This window comes from Scyliorhinus torazame, chromosome 2 (genome assembly GCF_047496885.1).
Source record: "Scyliorhinus torazame isolate Kashiwa2021f chromosome 2, sScyTor2.1, whole genome shotgun sequence".
Classification (NCBI taxonomy): domain Eukaryota; kingdom Metazoa; phylum Chordata; class Chondrichthyes; order Carcharhiniformes; family Scyliorhinidae; genus Scyliorhinus; species Scyliorhinus torazame.
This window is the reverse complement of record NC_092708.1, coordinates 152,893,317-152,915,876: the sequence shown is the minus strand read 5'-3', so window position 1 is coordinate 152,915,876 and position 22,560 is coordinate 152,893,317. Positions and strand designations below refer to the sequence as shown.

Below are 22,560 nucleotides of genomic sequence, written 5' to 3'. Positions count from 1 at the left end.
AAAAGTCAAATGTGTACTGTAAACTGAAGTTATATATCGACCAGACTGGAGACTGGTGGCCAGATCTTTACGCTGAAGAACATTCAGAAGGGGCTGGTTTAGCACAGGGCTAAATAGTTGGCTTTTAAAGCAGATCAAAGCAGGCCAGCAGCGTGGGTTCAATTCCCGAACCAGCCTCCCCGAACAGACGCTGGAATGTGGCGACTAGGGGCTTTTCACAGTAACTTCATTTGAAGCCTACTTGTGACAATAAGCGATTTTCATTTCATTTAATTTCATGAATGAATTAGTTGGGTTTTTACAATGATGCAGTGGTTTTCATGGTCATTTTTTCTGGTGCTAGCTCACAGGCACATCTGAAATCTCACTTCAATGACAGGCGACAGGATCCACATCGGAAAGCTTTGTTATGTCAACCATCTTAATGTCCTGTAAGTCAAAATCCTGTACAATGTATCAAACTTATTCATCAACAACTTCATATGTGGGACTCTGCCAGAAAGGGATGTCCACTATGAGGTTGACTATGTCCTTTATAATAACATGTGATGAGAGTGCAAGTGTGTTTTCCTGATTCCTGGATTAAAACTGCTCCTCAAAAAGACACATTAGGTAGTGCTACATAGTCACTCCATGTAAGGATACCACAATATTTCTACGCAAATCCCAAAGGATTGGCTGAAGTATTTTTACAATAGTCAACCAAGAGAAGAATTTAGTTACAGAAATAGCAATTAGTAGCTGAACTTTGGAAGGCATAATGGAAACTAGAACACTCATGGCCTTGGGTTTTGTGGGACATGCACATTCCACACTAAAAAATTTCATCTAAGGACAGTAATACATTAGCAATGATTGAAAGATTATTTGCAGTGATTGCAACTTAGCGCAAGACAATCAGAGATAGAGCTCTCAACCCCTTTGAAATGAAATGAAATGAAAATCGCTTATTGTCACAAGTAGGCTTCAAATGAAGTTACTGTAAAAAGCCCCTAGTCACCACATTCCGGCGCCTGTTCGGGGAGGCTGGTACGGGAATTGAACCGTGCTGCTGGCCTGCCTTGGTCTGCTTTCAAAGCCAGCGATTTAGCCCTGTGCTAAACAGCCCCTTTGTTAAATGATAGTACCTTATAAAAAACATTGGGTCCCTCCACCACCAACGAACAGTGGCAGCCGTGTGTACCATCCACAAGATGCACGGCAGGAACTCACCACGATTCCATAGGCAGCACCTTCCAAACCCACGACCACTACCATCTAGAAGGACAAGAGTAGCAGATACCTGGGAACCCCATCACCTGGAGGTTCCCCTCCAAGTCACTCACCACCCTGATTTGAAAATATATCACCTGTGGCTGGAGCCAAATCCTGGAACTCCCTCCCTAACAGCATAATGGATGTACCTGCATCTCAGGGACTGCAGCGGTTCAAGAAGGCAAATCACCACCACCTTCTCAAGGGCAATAAATGCTGGCCTAACCAGCGATGCCAACATCCCATAAATGAATTTTAAAAGTATATGTGGGATTATTCACCAAGCAAATTCAATAAATACTAAATCACAAGTCACTCTTCATTTAACTACTCGAGGACATTGTGATCAGGCCACTCACTGAACCTATGCACATTCAGTGGTTTTTGGTACTCACACTTAACTACATGTAACAGAAAACACCACAGACAAATGAATCTGACAGATTTATAAAAGATTAAGAAATCAGTTCTATTAACTCTGGTTTTGACTGCTGTCTGATACACAAATTCTCTAGACATGATGAGCTTGAAAGAGGTATTAAATACAAAAATACGATTATAACATTACAGAATTACAACACAATGAAACATCAGACTATGATCACAAAACAAACTTCAATCTATTTACATCTCATTACCTCAAACATTTCTTAGTGAAAACCCATTGAACTGCAATTCATTCTGTTACTGTTTTTTGTAAAGAGGTGTGTAGTGTAAATTCTATAAACTAAGTGATTTAGCAAGAGTTACATTGGCCTGTCAGCTGCATTACAGCTTTCAACAAAGGCTGTCTGCACGTAGGAACGCTCCTAGAAATTCAACATAAATAGCCTTTACAAAATGCTTTAAAACCTGTTTTTTTGTTGTATATTACATACAAAGCATTAATTTTGTTTCAAAACAAGCAGTATTCCTGTACACAGTTCAGCAATAGTCCAATCTCCGAAAGGTTGATCCCCATAACCAAGGGACAGCTTTTAGTATGTAAAGTTACAACGTATTAATATAATCACCCGCAGCATCTCACATCGCTCAATTTGGTTTTAAAATCAGTTTCCTTATCCCATTTAGATTTAGCGTCTGTCTTGCAGAAAGCTAGGACTACAGTGCTCCACACACTGAGGCATCCATCTTAGGTCTAAGTTCATGAATTTGCTTAAAAATCCCCCCCCCCCCCCCCAGATTAGTTTCACATTTAAAAGTCCTATAATCCTTGCCCGCCCCGAGATTTCTCCAATAACCACCCCTCCCCCAAACTTCCTCCTGAAGGTGCTGACTCATGGCTAGGTAGTCCCACATGTTTAGAACTCAAACCTGTGGCGCCTCATCTAAGTGGCTATTTGCTTAGTGACCTTTGGCGGCAAGAGTTCATCAGCCATCCCATGTGTCCAACTGTAGTGTCCTACTGCTGGCCCAAGCTGAGACGAGCCAGCTGAATGATTGAATCTGGGATCTTCCTGGCCTGCCATATCGGACAGCAGATACGCTAAATGGTGGGATCTACCACCCTGAAATTTGTGAAAGGAACTCATTGTGGTCTTTTTTCCCCAACCATTTGTGAACCAATCTTAGAATTAGAAAACAAATTGACATCACCATTACATTACACAACTGCCAATGGCCAGTCACAGCTTCAGGAGAAGAAACTTAACAGAAAGAATATATAACCATATGTGCAGTTAGAAATTGTCCCACAATTGATGACAATTTTGCAGCGATTAAGGAACTGTGACTTCCAGCAGACGATTATTTTTCCTCTTGCATGTAGGGAGATTGCCATTTTTCTGCGCTCCTTGGATAAACTTCACACAAACTTTATCCTGATTGAATTGAACCAGAAACCTAAAAAAAAAAAGCAAACATTTATTACTGCCCAATGAAAACTTGAGCTGACAGGTTCGTACGGAATACCAGGTCCATTAATTCAAAATCCTAACACAGGACGAGTAGTTAGGATCCAATACACACATTTTATCACATGTATTGTATGCTCTTTGCACAGAGAGCATAGCCTCCCTCTCATGGTTCTCTTTTAAAATGTGATTGCATTCCAATCATCCTGGATATAATAATTATAAATTCCCAAGAGCGTGGCTGCAATTAAGCAATTCCAGCACATCCCCATTTGTTTGGAAACTGACAGTGAAAACCCCAATGCCTCATCTTGCATTAACAAAGCCAATATTACAATGAAATCATCGGTCCACATTCACTATGCTGGTCTGTGTACTGCTGTCGGTGACATTTGAACTTTATCTAGATCATATATCCACCAACCTTATAAAGATTTAATTCTGAGGGGCGGCACGGTGTACCCCGCGCCCATCAGACACCCCGCGCCCCACCAGACACCCCGCGCCCCATCAGACACCCAGCGCCCCATCAGACACCCCGCGCCCCACCAGACACCCCGCGCCCCACCAGACACCCCCGCGCCCCACCAGACACCCCGCGCCCCACCAGACACCCCGCGCCCCATCAGACACCCCGCGCCCCATCAGACCCCCCGCGCCCCATCAGACACCCCGCGCCCCATCAGACACCCCGTGCCCCATCAGACACCCCGCGCCCCATCAGACACCCCGCGCCCCACCAGACACCCCGCGCCCCACCAGACACCCCGCGCCCCACCAGACACCCCCGCGCCCCACCAGACACCCCCGCGCCCCATCAGACACCCCGCGCCCCATCAGACACTCCTCACCCCACCAGACACCCCCACGCCCCTTCAGACACCCCGCGCCCCATCAGACACCCCACGCCCCATCAGACACCCTGCGCCCCTTCAGACACCCCGCACCCCACCAGGCACCCCACGCCCCATCAGACACCCCGCTACCCATCAGACATCGCGCGCCCCATCAGACACCCCGTGCCCCATCAGACACCCCGTGCCACATCAGACACCCCACACCCCATCAGACACCCCGCGCCCTGCGGCGCATCAGACACCCCGCGCCCCACCAGACACCGCGCGCCCCATCAAGACACACCGCGCCCCACCAGACACCCCTCGCCCCACCAGACACCCCGCTACCCACCAGGCACCCCGCTACCCACCAGACACCCCGCTACCCACCAGACACCCCGCTACCCACCAGACACCCCGCGCCCCATCAGACACCCCGCGCCCCATCAGACACCCCTCGCCCCATCAGACACCCCTCGCCCCATCAGACACCCCGCCTCCCATCAGACACCCCGCCTCCCATCAGACACCCCGCCTCCCATCAGACACCCCGCCTCCCATCAGACACCCCGCGTCCCATCAGACACCCCGCGTCCCATCAGACACCCCGCGCCCCATCAGACAACCCTCGCCCCATCAGACAACCCTCGCCCCATCAGACACCCCGCCTCCCATCAGACACCACATGCCCCATCAGACACACCACGCCCTATCAGACATCCCGCGCCCCATCAGACACCCGCGCCCTATCAGACACCCGCGCCCTATCAGACACCCCACGCCCCATCAGACACCCCACGCCCCATCAGACACCCCAAGCCCCATCAGACACCCCAAGCCCCATTAGACACCCCAAGCCCCATTAGACACCCCAAGCCCCATCAGACACCCCGCGCCCCATCAGACACCCCGCGCCCCATCAGACACCCCGAGCCCCATCAGACACCCCACGCCCCATCAGACAGCCCACACCCCATCAGACACCCCCCACCCCGTGCCCCATCAGACACCCCGCGCCCCATCAGACACCCCACGCCCCATCAGACACCCCACGCCCCATCAGACACCCCACGCCCCATCAGACACCCCACGCCCCATCAGACACCCCACACCCCATCAGACACCCCACACCCCGTGCCCCATCAGACATCCCGCACCCCATCAGACACCCCACACCTCATCAGACACCCCACACCCCATCAGACACCCCACACCCCATCAGACACCCCACACCCCGTGCCCCATCAGACATCCCGCACCCCATCAGACACCCCACACCTCATCAGACACCCCACACCTCATCAGACACCCCACACCCCATCAGACACCCCACACCCCACGCCCCATCAGACACCCCGCACCCCATCAGACACCCCACGCCCCATCAGACACCCCATGTCTCATCAGACACCCCACACCCCATCAGACACCCCACACCCCACGCCCCATCAGACACCCCACGCCCCATCAGACACCCCACGCCCCATCAGACACCCCACACCCCATCAGACACCCCGCACCCCATCAGACACCCCGCGCCCCATCAGACACCCCACGCCCCATCAGACGCCCCACGCCCCATCAGACAGCCCACACCCCATCAGACAGCCAACAGCCCATCAGACAGCCCACACCCCATCAGACACCCCGCACCCCGTGCCCCATCAGACACCCCGCGCCCCATCAGACATCCCACGTCTCATCAGACACCCCGTGCGCCATCAGACACCCCACACCTCAGCAGACACCCCACACCCCATCAGACACCCCACGCCCCATCTGACACCCCGCGCCCCATCAGACACCCCACGCCCCATCAGACACCCCACACCCCATCAGACACCCCACACCTCAGCAGACACCCCACACCTCAGCAGACACCCCACACCCCATCAGACACCCCACGCCCCATCTGACACCCCGCGCCCCATCAGACACCCCGCGCCCCATCAGACACCCCACGCCCCATCAGACACCCCACGCCCCATCAGACACCCCACACCCCATCAGACACCCCACACCCCGTGCCCCATCAGACACCCCGCGCCACATCAGACATCCCGCACCCCATCAGACACCCCACACCTCATCAGACACCCCACATCCCACCAGACACCCCACACCCCACGCCCCATCAGACACCCCGCACCCCATCAGACACCCCACACCCCATCAGACACCCCATGTCTCATCAGATACCCCACGCCCCATCAGACACCCCACGCCCCATCAGACACCCCACACCCCGGGCCCCATCAGACACCCCGCGCCCCATCAGACACCCCACACCCCGCAACCCATCAGACACCCCACGCCTCATCAGACACCCCACGCCTCATCAGACACCCCGCGCCGCATCAGATACCCATCAGCCACCCAAGTGGCATTCTTGTGCGAATTGGAAATAAATAGCTGTAAATGTTCATATGAGGCTATAAACCTGGTTGTGAAAAAATGTAAGTGCATTCATCCTATTCCCCGGATAGCCACTAAACCATTCCTAATGACTTTCCCACTCATCTCATTCCAGCTTGCATTCAAATTAATTTAATTATACATTTTTCTCTTTAAATCTTTAAATAAAAAGGGTAACTAAACTCTCCCCACCCCCCCCCCCCACCTCTTAATTGTGCCCTGGTCAGAAACCCCAACTTACCAACAGCTAAGTAACAGTGAATGGTGCTGGATTTACTGTTAATTTTGTCAATGGACACAAAACATGGTCCAGCACGGGGACCAGCAGCATGGTAGCATGGTGGTTAGCACAATGGCTTCACAGCTCCAGGATCCCAGGTTCGATTCTTGGCTTGGTTCACTGTCTGTGGGGAGTCTGCATGTTCTCCCCATGTGTGCGTGGGTTTCCTCCGGGTGCTCCGGTTTCCTCCCACAGTCCAAAGATGTGCAGGTTAGGTGGATTGGTAAAGCCAAATTGCCCTTCGTGTCCAAAGATTGCCCTGAGTGTTGGGTGGGGTTACTGGGTCACAGGCATAGGGTGGAGGTGTGGGCTTGGGTAGGGTGCTTTTTCCAAGAGCTGGTGCAGACTCGATGGCCGAATGGCCTCCTTCTGCACTGTAAATTCTATGAAAAATTCTATGAAAACACCTTTCTCACAACCAACCAAACTTGTGGGTGACATTGGAAACATTAAACTATTATATTCATCAAGAGGGCTTGATATCCTGTGGCAATTGTGTCCTGCACACCATTGCCAGAACATAAATGCCCCTCTGGGTTATGTATTCACAGTTTTACATCCCCCACGCTACTCACAGCAGCCCAGACACTTTGTCATGAGTTAGATTTTAATTCTTTGCCCAAGTTGTTAATTCCTAGTAATGTAATAATTGTTTGTTTGTTTGTTTTAAATACAAACAGCTTCAAAAATAGAGGGGGAAAAGATAGACATTGCAGTAGGAACTTTTATTTTACCAGCAGATGGAAAGTCAAAGAACTACTACCAGTAGCCTCAATTTAAACCACTGACCATGGGCATTTTTACTTTTAAGCATTCAGAGCTCACTTACTTAAAGGGGAATGATGGACTAACATGCAGGATATGATCCTTCAGTTAGGAACACATGAACAAGTGTAAACCATTCAGTCCCACAAATCTATACCATCATTCAGTTAGATAATGGCTAATTTGTCTCTTAACTCCATTTATCCGCACTGATTCTGTAACTCGTAATGCCCATAATCTTAATAAATATAAACCAATCTCAGTTTTGACATCTTCAATTAACCCAGCTTCAACAACTCCTTGACTGAAGAGAATTCCAGATGCCCCTGTTGCAAAAAAAGTGCCCTTAACATCCAATATATCGTCGCTGTTCTGGACTCACCATTCTATGATCTATGAAAAAACTATCAGAGGAAACTGTTTCTCGACTTATACTATCAAATCCTTCAATCATCATTAAAATCTTAATTAGATTATCCCTTAACCTTCTACAATCAAAGTAATACAAGCCTCTTTTATGCCCTGATAATATAACCATTCTAGCGCTGGTGTCATTCTGGTGAATTTGGCCTGAGCCCTCTCGAAGGCCAATATATTCAAAAACAGAAAATGCTTGAAATACTCAGCGGGCCAGGCAGCGTCCATGGACAAAGAAACAGAGTTAACGTTTGAAGTCTGTGAATTGTCAGAACTGGAAAAACACCAAGGGCGCACGTCTCATGTCTCATTGCGCTCTCGCTTGAGCGAAACAAGGCCGGTGATTAACAAGAGAGGCTGAAAATGAGAACTGCGCCGGGTGCCAAACAGTTGGCGAAGCAACCGGCTCGCTCCCATGGCAAAATCAAATCTCACCGTAGTGTGGCGAGAAACCAACTATCACCACTTAAGCCCCATTTCCATACAATTAACGAGAGCCACCCCATATTCAACGGCCTCCTGTCATTCAGTGGCCTCCCCAGCAAGTGGCACCGATTCGCACTCCTTTTGAAAAACGTGAACCTAGCGGAAGGGCTTCAGCAGTGAGCCGAGGAGGGGATTAGCCATCTTTGCTCACAGGCAAAGAGCCCGGGGGTGCTGGGCTTGCTGCCCCAGTGCTTGGCAGTGGGTGGGGTACCCTCTGCAGGGGTGGACCACCATGGGAAGGGGAAAGGGGAAGGGGGGGAACCGTGTGCGGCACCAGCATGCCAACCCCTGGATCATATTTACCCATTAAGGGGACAACCCTAGCCTCTGCCTGTCTGCCCCACCGACCACCCATAACCCCACCGACTGGTGAGGCCTCTGGCCGTGCGGCTGAAAGCTATTGATAATAGGGAATTGGCATGTCACACAACCCAAGTAGATTCCTGTGGGCGGGAATCATTGCCTAGCATCCCAATCACACCTTTATACATGGACACTGAGCTTGAACACTGTGGGAGGCAACACCACTCTGCAGCAAACCTCGGAACACCCAGGGGATGGGACACAGCTCCGGTCATATGTCCACGGCCGAAGACTGGGTGAGTGCTACGGGGGGGGGGGGGGAGATGGCTGGAGAGATGGGCCAAGGGTTCGGAGGTCGGCTTGCATAGTGGTAGAAAGTGACAGGGACTGCATACTGGTTGTGATCAATGGTTTTTAATGTGTCACAGGTATCATACAATTCCCCACTCCTGTTTGTGCTGCCCCACACTGCCCACCACCCCCTACCTAGCCCCGCCAACCTCTCCCTCCTCCCCTGGTGCCCTCAATGATCCTCAACGTGCTTATCCTTCCTGGCTCTACTGCTCGGTGTCTCCCCAGGATGCACATCCGAGATGGAGGCAGCCAGCTGCTTACCTTACCTTCGATGATCCTGGCAGGTATCGTCTGGGGCCGGGGGGCCCCAGCACACTTGTCGATGACACATGCCCAGACGTGCCGCCCTATCTCGTGTGCTGACCTTGAGATGCGGCCTCATCAGAGAGGTAGAACCCGGGGGAGCTGGTGGCCACCATCCCCACTCTGTGGGACAGGTCCAGGTTGGCACCCCGTGCCCCCTCCTCCTGCTCAGTGCCCTTGGGCCCCGGGGTTCAACTCGGGATGGAGGGTCATCAGGTTCGAGCCAGGCTCGGTGGTGTGCAAGAACAAAAGGGAATGTCTGTCATAAAGTAGCAAGCAGAGAGATTAAACGACAAAAGGGATGATGGTGTGAGGCAAGAGGAGATGGCAATGGATCAAGTAAGGAAACAAAATAAAAAGTGTCCAGAGGACATGTAAGTGGGTAAGGTACATTCACCAACATCGACTGTCTTAAAGAGGAGGGGAAAGATGATGGGAATGTCTTCAGTTTAAGAATCTTTGGAATTCTCTATCTGGGAGAGCTGTATAAGCTCAGTCATTGTGTATGTTCGAAGCAGAAGTCAATAGGTTTCCAGATATCAATGACATTCAGAGAAACGGGGGGAGCGCAAGGCGATGGCGTTGAGGTAGAAGATCAACCATGTTCTAAGTTAAATGGCAAAGCAGCCTCAAGGGGCTGAATAGCCCACACCTGCTCCTATACTCCAAATTCAAAACCACAAAGAGAGACACAAAAAAAACTCGTTGACAGGTTGTTATCTGAAATTGTGAATCCAGAAGACTGTAAAGTGACTAATCGAAAGATGAGGTGCTGGCACTCGAGCATGTGTCCAGCTTCATTGGGACAGCGTTAGAGGCCAAGGACAAATGGGTCACAGTGGTAGTGAAATGAAAAATAAAAAACAGCTGGTGGACTAGAAACTCGGGGTTACACTTACAGGTTGAACATCGGTGTTCTGCAAAACAATAACCCAATCTGCGTTTGCTTTCTCCAATGACGGCGACTGTTTTGCGAGCAGCAAATACGGTACATCAAACTGAATGAAATGCAAGCAAATTGTTGTTTCACCTGGAAAAATTATCTGGGGCCTTGGAAGGTGTGGAGAGAGGAGGTGAAAGGGCAAGTATTGCATCTGCGCTTGCACGGGCAGGTGCCTTAGGAATGTGAGGGGATGATGAGTGGAGCAGACTGCTGGAATGTTTCCTTTGGATTGCTGAAAGAGGAGGGCATGGCACGAAGTGTTTGCTGGTGGCATGATACTAGTTGTGGCGGAAATGATCTGTCAACCGCAGAGTCTGGTGGGGTGGAAGGTGAGAATAAGGGTTCTGCAAGGGAGGGGAAGGTACGAGAGCCGCAATGAGCAGAATAGGCATGGTCAAGGGGCACCGTCAAACATGGTGGGGGATAACTCTCAGTTGAAGAAAAAGAAAGACATGTTGCAAGCACTGGTATGGAAGGTTGGATTCACCAAAACAACCAGAACAGAGATGGACCATCTAAGAGAATGGAATGGAGTCCTTACAAGAAGCAGGATGTGACAATGTGTACTCAAGGTAGCTGTGGGAGTCAGTGCAGACCCATAACACCACCTTTTCTTTGGAGGAAGTGAGTGGAGTTAAAGAAGCAGTTGCCCAATAAACAAGTTCAGCCAGATAGTGGTAGATGGGGACTGGCTGGCTCTCCATTCAAGGAAGAAACACAGAACTCAGACTGTCCGGGTGGAAGATGCGAACTGAGAGAGATTGGACACCCATGATGGAAAGGAGATGGTTAGAACCAGGAAACTGCTAAAGTGATGGAGGGCACCAGAAGACTCAAGGATGTCAGTAGAAATCAACAAAGGGGTTCAGATGGGTCCATCAGGGCAGTCCTATTAGTGGATCTTGGGAAGGAGGCAGAAGCAGGCTGTTCTGGGTTCAGTGACTATGAGGTTGAAGGTCTTGAAAGAAAATGTCTACAGCAGACAAAGTCAGTGACAGGCTGACTTGATGTTCAGTGGTAAGAGTTTGATCCAAGCGGAGGCAGAGGGAAGTATCAGAGAGAGATATTTCAGCCTTTACTAGGTCGAGATTGTTTTACCAAACAACAGTAGTGCCACCTTTGTCAGAAGGTTCAATGATAATATTAGGGTTGGACCAGAGACAACAGAGTGCTGCATGTTCAGAGATGGACGGATTAGATAGAATGAGATAGGGGAGCGGAAAAATTGAGATGGCTGATGTGTATCAGCAGTTCTCAATGAAAACATTTAAAGGTTGTAAGATGAGTCCAGGTGGAAAACATTCTGTATAGTGGAGAAAGAGTCCACTGTATTGGGAGAAGACCCCCCCTCCCCACCCGAATCAACAGAAGGTGTCGTACCGGGCCTGAAATACATGGTGGTGGTGGTTGGGGGGGGGGTCTATGGATAAGGCAATGGAATTGAGTTCTTTGCTGAGGATTGTTCAAGGGCAGAGAGGGTAAGGTCAGAGGCAATGGTGAAAACACAGAAAAGGGTGAGGTTGGAAGACAGGACGGGGTCAGAGTAAACTTTTTGTGAGGGCCACAAAGAGTCCAACACAACTTTGTGAGTCAAACAAAACGTAACTTTCTGAACACAGCACCAGTACTTCGCTGCTGGTCTTCTCTCTAGCTGGTACCTAACTGGCCAGCTCTATTTATACAACATAAAAGGTTAACGATTGCCCCGCTTCTTATCGGGGGAGCTCATGTTCCCCCTGATTCATGAGGTAACCAAGTGTCCCAACTCAGTAGGATCTGCGCAGGTTACAACAAAACTGAATGGGAGAAGAATGTGGAGGGAAACTTGTATCAAAACAGGTTGAAGCTTATGACCTTTGTTTTCTGAAGGGCAGGGAAAAGGTATTTTGTCAAAACACCAGATAAGCTAAAGGTTGAAATGGAAATGCAGGCCAGGAAAGCTATGAAATGGAGGGAATGGATGCTGCTGAACAGAGAGATCGAGACTCTGCTTCCTGAGGAGTGGTGTCAAGACCTGAATGCACATTCTGGCAAAGAACCACACCTTAAGGGTTACCCTTCCACCCGCATATCCTCAGCCATCTTTGCACATGTTGAGCATTTTAAACAGATTCACTATTTTCATTTTTCCCTTCTTCTTAAACAAAAATGTCAGAACTTACTCATTGTCTATCACAACATTTATCTTCTGGTTGGTTTTGAAGAATATTGTGCGATAAAGCTTGGTAATAATCTCAATTAAGCGATCACTGGTGAACAGGAAATCGCCCTTAGCAGCAGCTGCGGAACCCTGCGATAAAAAGAATGGTGGTATTAGTGTTGTTGCCTGTGGCTCATAATAATAATCTTTATTGTCACAAATCGGCTTACATTAAGACTGCAATGAAGTTACTGTAAAAAGCCCCGAGTCGCCACACTCCGGCGCCTGTTTAGTTACACTGAGGGAGAATTCAGAATATCCAATTCACCCAAGAAGCACGTCTTTCGGGACTTGATGTAAGTAATTCAACATTAACTGGGCCTGAATTCCAGACACGGGCCTACTAAATTAAACTACTAGTAAATTTCAACCCTGAGATTTCAGCTCAAATCCACCCAAATTTAGCATGAAAGCCTTGTTGCTCTCCTGCTTGCAAGGGCCCTCCTTAGATGAAACGAGCAGTGGCTTCAGATTCTTAGCAGAAATCATTTATAATTTGGCACAGACTGGTATTTAGGGGCTGGAGAAGTCAAAGTGTTGCAGTGAGGTGGGTGATCTTCTCACGCTAGAATTAAAATATGTAGGTGAAACAGTCAAGTGACCTGGGAATACATTAAATACCAAAAATGGAAAAGTGCCCCGTTTATCACCTTCACCTTACTCAAAAACCCTCGTTATAATAAAACATTAATATGAAGTAGGTCCTTCCTGTGGAAAAGTAGCAATTTTAGTAGTGCAATATGTTTTTTTGTCACTAGAAGGAGCTCACATATAACCAGATCTCAATGCAAACCATAAGAAACCAATATGGGGACAGCACAGTGGCACAGTGGTTAGCATTGCTGCCTCACGGCGCCGAGGTCCCAGGTTCAATCCTGGTCTGGGTCACTGTCCGTGTGGAGTTTGCACATTCTCCTCGTGTTTGTGTGGGTTTTGCCCCCACAACCCAAAGATGTGCAGGGTAGGTGGATTGGCCACGCTAATTTGCCCCTTAATTTTGCCCCTTAATTGGAAAAAATTATTTGGGTACTCTAAATTTAAAAAAAAGAAACCAATATGGGACCCCCAACATTACAAGCCCCCATTTTAACATGAATGTGACATGGTGCGGGGGATTGAGGAAAAAAGGTTGTCTGGCTTGAAACGAGATGCTTAGTGACCGGCATAGTGAGGGGTTCAGGCCATTTAACACATGAGCCTTATTTTCCTTCCTCAGAAAGGATTGGCACAATGGCTGGTGCATGGAAGCAAAAAAACGATGCGGGATCAGGCTGTCAGAGGGACAAAAAATAAGCCAAATAGTTATATGTGGGGCCTGGACAAGTTACCCTCTTCTTCCTGGCCAAGAACGAAACTTTAAACATTCTTTGCAAGATCATTTATTGGGGCCCCTTCTCACCTCAAAAACAATTTGCAGTAGCCTTCCGGAGTGCGAGCAGTAACGCAAGCGCCCGGGGGTTAAAATAGAGTTTGGCCCAAACGTTAAAATAAGAACTTACATCTCATCTGACAGGGGAGACACATTGTTGAAATTAGACATGAAGTTTGAAGTGAGGGAATGTTCCACCGTTACCACATAATCTGCCTCCCCTTCTGAGACATCCAGCCAGAGGGATGGGTGGTGGCTATGCCTGCCCTAATATGGCCAATGTTTTTAAAGGACAAGTACACAAGAAGAAAATCATGTTATTTGTTTTCTATCATTAGTTCCAGTGCAGGACTGGCTGTGACAACTGGAGGAGGTTAAAACGAGGTATAATGTTCAACAGCCCAAGGACTGTAGCAGTGATTTCCCTCCCCTCATGATTCAAATGATGCAGGCGCGAGAAGATCAAAGTACAACATGTCAGCCTTACGTAAAGTGGAAAATTGTAAGTCCAAGGACATGGATGCTTTGATAACAAGTTCTGGATAAATATAATTTTAAACATTAAACTAGATTCAAATTGGCTCTATGAAGCAGGCAAATTTGAAACAATGCTCTAAGTCATGTGCTGTAACAGGGCGCTGTTAAGTAAAGACGTGTACATATTAGTTGGAACGAGGCCACAGTAAGCTAAACTGGATTTATCAGATCTGTTAGATTTCCATAAAGCGCAAATTGACAAACCTAAATGATTACTACCAATTTATTTCAAGAAAGCTGTACTTGCTGCACTTTTAAACTAGCAGCTCATATTCTTACTTTAAACTTTAACTGACACAAACCTAGATTGAACAAACTTCACGCTGGTTAGTACTGTCTATTGGCACACTTATTTTTGTTTAAGTGACCTTTCCTAATTATGCAGCATTTTGCAAATAAAATGAACGTACTCCAGCGAGAATTATGACTAAGTTAAAAGGCAAGACAAAAGCTGTATTCAATAACAGCCTCACACCCACCAGACCCCTACAGTGAAAGGCTAATGGTATATTAATGTTCACATTCAGCAACAGCTTCTTTTGCCAAGAGGCTTCTGGACAGTTGGCTCCTGAATTACAGCATCATTGAGGTTTTGAATTATCACTGTTAGCCAAGTCTCAGATAGTTTAACGACATTTCCAAAGTGGATAGAAGAAACAATATCGTCTTAAAGACAATTTTTAAAAAACTTTAGAGTACCCAATTAATTTCTTTCCAATTAAGGGGCAATTTAGTGTGGCCAATCCACCTACACTGCACATCTTTGGGTTGTAGGGGCGAAACCCATGCAAACACGGGGAGAATGTGCAAACTCAACACAGCCACTAACCCAGAGCCGGGATCGAACCTGGGACCTCGGCGCCGTGAAGCAGCAATACTTTTTTAAAAAAACATTTATTACTGAAAGTTTTCATAAAATATCAATAACAAAATGAGAAAGAAAAAAGAACTCAACAGGGTTAAGTACAAAACACAATCTAAAATAGCAACCCCCCAAACCCCTCCCCCCCTGTAGATAAATAATAAATTAACATTAACACCCCGACTTAACACAACAGGTATATACACCCCCTCAGACCCTCCAGTGTAAATAACATAAACAAAAATAAAGTAAACCTCCCCCCCCGGAGCTGTTGCTGCCATATGTCTAACGTTCTGCCAGAAAGTCTAAGAACGGTTGCCACCGCCTAAAGAAACCTTGTACCGACCCTCTCAAGGCGAATTTCACCCTCTCCAATTTAATGAACCCTGCCATATCGCTGATCCAGGATTCCACGCTTGGGGGCCTTGCATCTTTCCACTGAAGGAGAATCCTTCGCCGGGCTACCAGGGACGCAAAGGCCAGAATTCCGGCCTCTTTCGCCCCCTGCACTCCCGGCTCTTCTGCCACCCCAAATATTGCGATCCGCCAGCCCGGTTTGACCCTGGATCCTACCACCCCCGACACCGTCCTCGCTACGCCCTTCCAAAATTCCTCCAGCGCTAGGCATGCCCAGAACATATGGGTGTGATTTGCTGGGCTCCCTGAGCACCTAACACACCTGTCCTCACCCCCAAAGAACCGGCTCATCCTTGTCCCGGTCATGTGTGCCCTGTGCAGCACCTTAAACTGTATGAGGCTGAGCCTCGCGCACGAAGAGGAAGAGTTCACCCTCCCTAGGGCATCTGCCCACGTGCCCTCTTCGATCTCCTCTCCCAACTCCTCCTCCCACTTACCTTTCAACTCCACCACCAAGGCCTCCTCCTCCTCCCGCATCACCTGGTAAGTTTCCGAGATCCCCCCCTCCCCACCCCCGAGAGCACCCTGTCCTGTACGGTCTGTGGCAGTAGCCGCGGGAATTGCACCACCTGCCGTCTGGCAAACGCCCTTACCTGTAAGTACCTGAAGGTGTTCCCCAGGGGGGAGCCCATACTTCTCCTCCAGCTCACCCAAGCTCGTGAACTTCCCGTCCACAAACAGGTCCCCCAACTTTCGTATCCCTGCCCTGTGCCGCCCCGAAAACCCTCCACCTGTTCTTCCTGAGGCAGACCGGTGGTTCCCCCGTAATGGGGTCCACGCCGATGCCCCAACTCCCCCCCTATGCCGCCTCCACTGCCCCCAAATTTTGAGGGCTGCCACCACCACCGGGCTCGTGGTATACCTCCTTGGAGGGAGCGGCAGCAGCGCCGTTGCCAGCGCCCCCAGACTCGTACCCACACAGGACTTCGTCTCCAGCCTCTTCCATGCAACCCCCTCCCCCTCCATCACCCACTTGCGCACCATCGTCGCATTGGCGGCCCAGTAGTACCCACAGAGGTTGGGCAGCGCCAGCCCCCCCTATCTCTACTCCGCTCCAGGAACACCCTTCTCACCCTCGGAGTCCCTCGCGCCCACACAAACCCCATTATACTTCTGTTAACTCGCCTGAAAAAAGCCTTCGGGATAAACACGGGGAGGCACTGGAACAAGAACAAAAACCTTGGGGGCACCGTCATTTTGATTGACTGCACCCTACCCGCCAAGGACAGCGGCAACGCGTCCCACCTCTTGAACTCCTCCATTTGCTCCACCAGCCTTGTAAAGTTAAGCCTATGCAGGGCCCCCCAGCTCCTGGCCACCTGGACCCCCAAATATCTGAAGCTCCTCTCCGCCCTTTTTAGTGGGAGCTCACCAATCTCCCTCTCCTGGTCCCCTAGCTGAACTACGAACAGCTCGCTCTTCCCCATATTGAGCTTGTACCCCGAAAAGTCCCCGAATTCCCGATGGATTCTCATTACCTCTGGCATTCCTCCCACCGGGTCCGCCACATACAGCAGCAGGTCGTCCGCATAAAGCGACACCCTATGCTCCTCCCCACCCCGCACCAACCCCCTCCAGTTCCTCGACTCTCTCAGTGCCATAGCCAGGGGTTCAATCGCCAGTGCGAAGAGCAGGGTGGACAGGGGGGACCCCTGTCTCGTCCATCGGTGCAACCGAAAGTACTCGGACCTCCTCCTATTTGTGGGCACACTTGCCATCAGGACCTCATACAACAGCCTAACCCACCTGACAAACCCCTCCCCAAACCCGAACCTCTTCAGCACCTCCCACAGGTACCCCCACTCTACCCTATGTTCTATATTGAGGGCATTTAAAAGTTTATTGGATAAACATATGGATGATAATGGCATAGTGTAGGTTAGATGGCTTTTGTTTCGGTGCAACATCGTGGGCCGAAGGACCTGTACTGCGCTGTATTGTTCTATGTTCTATGTTCTACCCTATCGAAGGCTTTCTCAGCATCCAACGGCACCACTATCTCCGCCTCCACCTCCCTCGCCGGCATCATGATAACGTTCAAAAGCCTCCGCACATTCACGTTCAACTGTCTCCCCTTCACAAACCCCGTCTGGTCTTCGTGGATGATCTGCGGCACACAATCCTCAATGCTCGTGGCTAAGACCTTCGCCAGCACCTTGGCATCTACATTTAGCAAGGAAATCGGTCTGTAAGACCCACATTGCAGGGGATCCTTGTCCCGCTTCAGGATCAAGGAGATCAGTGCCCGGGACATCATCGGGGGTAAAGCCCCCCTCCCCCTTGCCTCATTAAAGGTCCTAACTAACAGCGGGCCCAACAGGTCCATATATTTTTTATAGAACTCAACTGGGAAACCATCCGGCCCCGGTGCCTTCCCCGCCTGCATGCTTCCTATCCCTTTGATCAGCCCCTCCAGTCTAATCGGGGCCCCCAGTCCTGCCACCAGTCCCTCTTCCACCTTTGGAAACCTCAATTGGTCCAGGAAACGGCCCATCCCTCCCTCCTCCCGTGGGGGCTCGGATCGGTACAATTCCTCGTAGAAGTCCCCGAAGACTCCATTGATGCCAACCCCACTCCGTACCACGCTCCCTCCCCTGTCCTTAACTCCCCCGATTTCCATAGCTGCGTCCCGCTTCTGAAGCTGATGCGCCAGCATCCGGCTCGCCTTTTCCCCATACTCGTAGACCGCCCCCTGGACCTTCCTCCACTGCACCTCCGCCTTCCTGGTCACCAGGTCGAATTCGGCCTGGAGGCTGCGCCTCTTCCTCAACAATCCTTCCTCAGGCTCTTCCACATACCTCCTGTCTACCCTCACCATCTCCCCCACCAGTCTCTCTCTCTCCCCCCGCTCCTTGTGGGCACTAATGGAGATCAGCTCTCTCCTCACCACCGCCTTCAGTGCCTCCCATACCATCCCCACTCGGACCTCCCCGTTGTCGTTGGTCTCCAACTACCTCTCTATACTTCCTCGGACCCGCTCGCTCACCTCCTCGTCCGCCAACAGCCCCACCTCCAAGCGCCACAGCGGGCGCTGGTCCCTCTCCGCCCCCATCTCCAAGTCCACCCAATGCGGGGCGTGGTCCGAAATGGCTATTGCCGAATACTCGGTATCCTCTACTCTCGCTATCAGCGCCCTGCTCAAAATGAAAAAGTCGATTCGAGAATAAGCCTTATGGGCATGTGAGAAGAATGAAAATTCCCTAGCCCCCGGCCTTGCAAATCTCCAAGGGTCCACCCCTCCCATTTGGTCCATAAATCCCCTCAGCACTCTAGCCGCCCCCGGCTTCCTACCCGTCCTAGACCTGGAGCGATCCAGTGCCGGATCCAACACCGTGTTAAAGTCTCCCCCCATTATCAGGCCCCCCACTTCCAAGTCTGGATCCGACCCAACATACGCCGCATAAAACCCGCATCGTCCCAGTTCGGAGCATACACATTGACCAGTACCACCCTCTCTCCCTGCAACTTACCACTTACCATTATGTACCTACCTCCATTACCTGCCACAATGCTCGACACCTCGAATAACACCTTCTTTCCCACTAAGATCGCCACCCCTCAATTTTTGGCATCTAGCCCAGAGTGAAACACCTGACCTACCCACCCTTTCCTCAGTCTAACCTGGTCTGCCACCTTCAGGTGAGTCTCCTGGAGCATAACCACATCCGCCTTGAGCCCCTTCAGGTGCGTGAACACGCGGGCCCGCTTAACCGGCTCATTCAGTCCCCTTACATTCCAGGTTATCAGCCGGATCAGGGGGCTACCCGCCCTCCTTCCCCACCGACTAGCCATGACCCCCTCCTCGGCCAGCCACGCGCCTGCACCCCACACCCGGCCCGTTCCTACCCCCGTCTCGACCCCCCGCACTCGCTCCAGCTCCTCCTTGACCTTAGCAGCAGCAACTCGATCCCCCCCCCCCCCCCCCACACACACACAACCCAACCCCCCCCCCGGGCTAGGACCCATCCTAGCTGGTTTACTCCCCCCATTGCACTTCCGCAAGTCAGCTGACCCCTGCTGATCCGAGCCACTCTCGCCTCCCCTTCGACTCCTCCCATTGTGTGGCACACCCTCCTCTCCCGCTCCCCATCCACAGGCTCTCCCCCTCCCCGCTCCGTTCTAAGCGCGGGAAACAATCCTCGCTTCCCCGCCCCAGTCTTCGGCGTGGGAAAAAAGCCCGCACTCTCCACCTACCAGGGCCCGCCACCAACCAAAACAGTGCCCAACCCACCCCATCCACCCTCCCCAACCCGAAAGAGAAAAACACAGAGAAAAAGAAATCCAAAACAATGCAAAGGCTCCCCCCCCCCCGAATGAAAAATAGGCATAACATATCCACCGCAGTCCCCAGTCGCCCATCCCGACCCTCAGTCTGTGTCCAGCTTCTCGGCCTGAACAAAGGCCCACGCCTCCTCCGAAGACTCAACATAATGGTGCCGGTCCTTGTCGGTAACCCACAGCCCCGCCGGCTGCAACATGCCAAACTTCACCCCCTTCCTGTGCAGCACCGCCTTCACTCGATTGTACCCGGCCCTCCTCTTCGCCACCTCCGCCCTCCAGTCCTGGTATATTCGAACCTCTGCATTCTCCCACCTGCTGCTCCTCTCCTTCTTGGCCCACCTGAGCACACACTCCCGATCGATGAACCGCTGGCACCGTACCAGCACCGCCCGTGGAGGCTCGTTAGCCTTGGGCCTCCTCGCCAACACTCTATGGGCCCCTTCCAGCTCCAGGGGCCCCTGGAAGGACACCGCTCCCATCAGCGAGTTCAACATGGTGACCACATAGGCCCCTACGTCCGGCCCCTCCAGCCCCTCCGGGAGGCCCAGAATCCGTAGATTCTTCCGCCTTGACCGATTCTCCATCTCCTCGAACCGCTCCTGCCATTTCTCGTGGTGCGCCTCCACCTTTACCGCCAGACCTAAGATCTTGTCCTCATTGTCAGAGATCTTTTGTTGAGCCTCTCGGATCGCCACCCACTGGGCCGTCTGTGTCTCCAACAGCTTATCAATAGAAGCCTTCATCGGCACTAGCAGGTCCTTTATAACCTCTCTGAGGCAGCGCTGGATACCCTCCTGTTGCTCCTCCGCCCACTGCCTCCACGCTGCCTGGTCTCCGCCCGCCGCCATTTTGTCCTTCTTCCCTCCCTTCTTCGGGTCCACCACCACCTTTTTAGTCGCCCCGCTCCTTATAGAAGCTATATACTGACGGGGAGCTGTTATTAACTCCTTCCCACACCGGGAAACGTCTAAAAAGTGCCCTTGGGGGCCCTGAAGAGCCCAAAAGTCCGTTTTTGCGGGAGCTTCCGAATGTGCGACTTAGCTCCGCATAGCCGCAACCGAAAGTCTCGAGAGGGAATCCTTTGGGCAGTGTTCGCTTCACCAATCTGCCCCCAAAAGTCTGTGGAAACTCCTGAAAAAAGTCTGAGAGTCCGTTCCAGACGGGAGCTGCCAAATGCGCGACCTACTCCTCCATGGCCGCCACCGGAAGCCTCGTCCCCGCTTCTTCAATGGCCTTGGTGAGATCTTTTCACAGTTGTTCCCTCTGCTGCTAGAATTCACCTTTAATAAAGGCCCTCAAGTCAGCTTGAAGCATTTAAGCTTGCCCTTCCCCCGCCTGCATGCTGGAAGAGGCTTTTGTCTTTCCTGCAGCTCCAGCCAAATCTTTTACTGTTTCTGCCGGGTCTGGTAACCAAGAGACATACCATTCCTGGGGGACACTATCGGGGGAATGTTGCAGTCTTCTTCCCACACCGGGAAATGTTGAAAACAGTCCGTTGGGGGCCCTGTAAAGAGCCCAAAAGTCCGTTCCAAGCGGGAGCTGCCGAACATGCAACTTAGCTCTGCATAGCCGCAACCGGAAGTGAAGCAGCAATACTAACCACTGCGCCACCGTGCTACCCTTTAAAGACAATTTGAGGTTCAACTTATATACTGTAACTGTTTAAACTGAACAAGGGATACAAGACAAACTGGAAGGAACACTTTTTATAGCTTGGTTTTGCCAGTGTTTTCTCTCACTTTCCGCTCTCCTTTTTTTTGTGAAAGGTGCTGATACATGGTGGGATGTGGCATCTCAGCCATATGGCTAATCTTCATGCACAGCTTGGATAACCAGGGATGGCACCTTATTGTTACAGACAGAAGAGAGATGGTAGGATGATTCCCCCTTTTTCTACAGCTTGTCTGGCTGCAGACAGATGCATTTTGCATAGAAAGAAAGTGTTTTAACTTCTCGAGTGCCAGAACTCTCAAGAACAGGCAAAAGGTGTGTTCTCTCCCAAGTTTAATTTTATTTTTTTATTTCTCCACACCTGAATGCACTTGCAACAGCACCCATTGGATTGGATTGGATTGGATTTGTTTATCCAAGGCTGGATCTTGTACACATACGTGCAAGAAAAAGTGATTACAAAAGAGGTAGCATGCACTTGGCTCTTAAGCGTCCAAGATTTCACTGTCACCCAAGATTCCCTTGAGATGCAATGATGAAATCTTGCAGTGTTGTGATTTTCTTTTGGTTCACTGAACAAATAAAGGTTAGATGTTTCTGCAGTGGTATACAGCTTGCAGCAATAGTTTTCTGGCTTATTCCAGTTGAGGTGCAATTGAACCCCTATAGCGACAACTTGGTTTTGTTCTTCAAATCCGTAAGTAAAGGCTCGCCCCAATTCACTGCTTACTGATGGTTTTTAGACAAGGTCTTTCCTTTGCTGGTCTTAATCTGTTCTCCCTCTCTGCCTGTGGTTGCCCTAAAACTATGTCTTAATAAATGTTCCAGATCAGAACCTAGATTCTGTTAGGTGACTACAGATCTGTTTTCCATTGTCCACACAAATGATCTCAGATGACTTGGGCACTGACACACAATAATGTTTGAGTTTTACCCATTTGTATCTCCTTGTGATAGAATGGGCTTCTTCTCACAACCATTCGGTGGTATTTCATTCCAAGGCCAAGAAATCTG

The 22,560-nt window shown here is 50.5% G+C and overlaps 1 protein-coding gene across 5 annotated transcripts in view; it reads right to left on the bottom strand.

Moving 5' to 3' along the window:
* Nucleotides 1-1,685: 1,685 nt before the first annotated feature.
* Nucleotides 1,686-22,560, bottom strand: part of myo1b (myosin IB) — a 436,008-nt gene continuing 415,133 nt past the window's right edge. For all 5 annotated transcript variants that reach the window (XM_072478525.1, XM_072478546.1, XM_072478553.1 and 2 more), the window contains 2 exons: nt 12,372-12,499; nt 1,686-3,096 (listed from right to left, as the gene is read on the bottom strand). In XM_072478525.1, the coding sequence (XP_072334626.1) occupies nt 2,973-3,096; nt 12,372-12,499 (252 nt within the window). In that variant the 3' untranslated portion in view covers nt 1,686-2,972. The remainder of the gene's footprint in view (nt 3,097-12,371; nt 12,500-22,560) is intronic.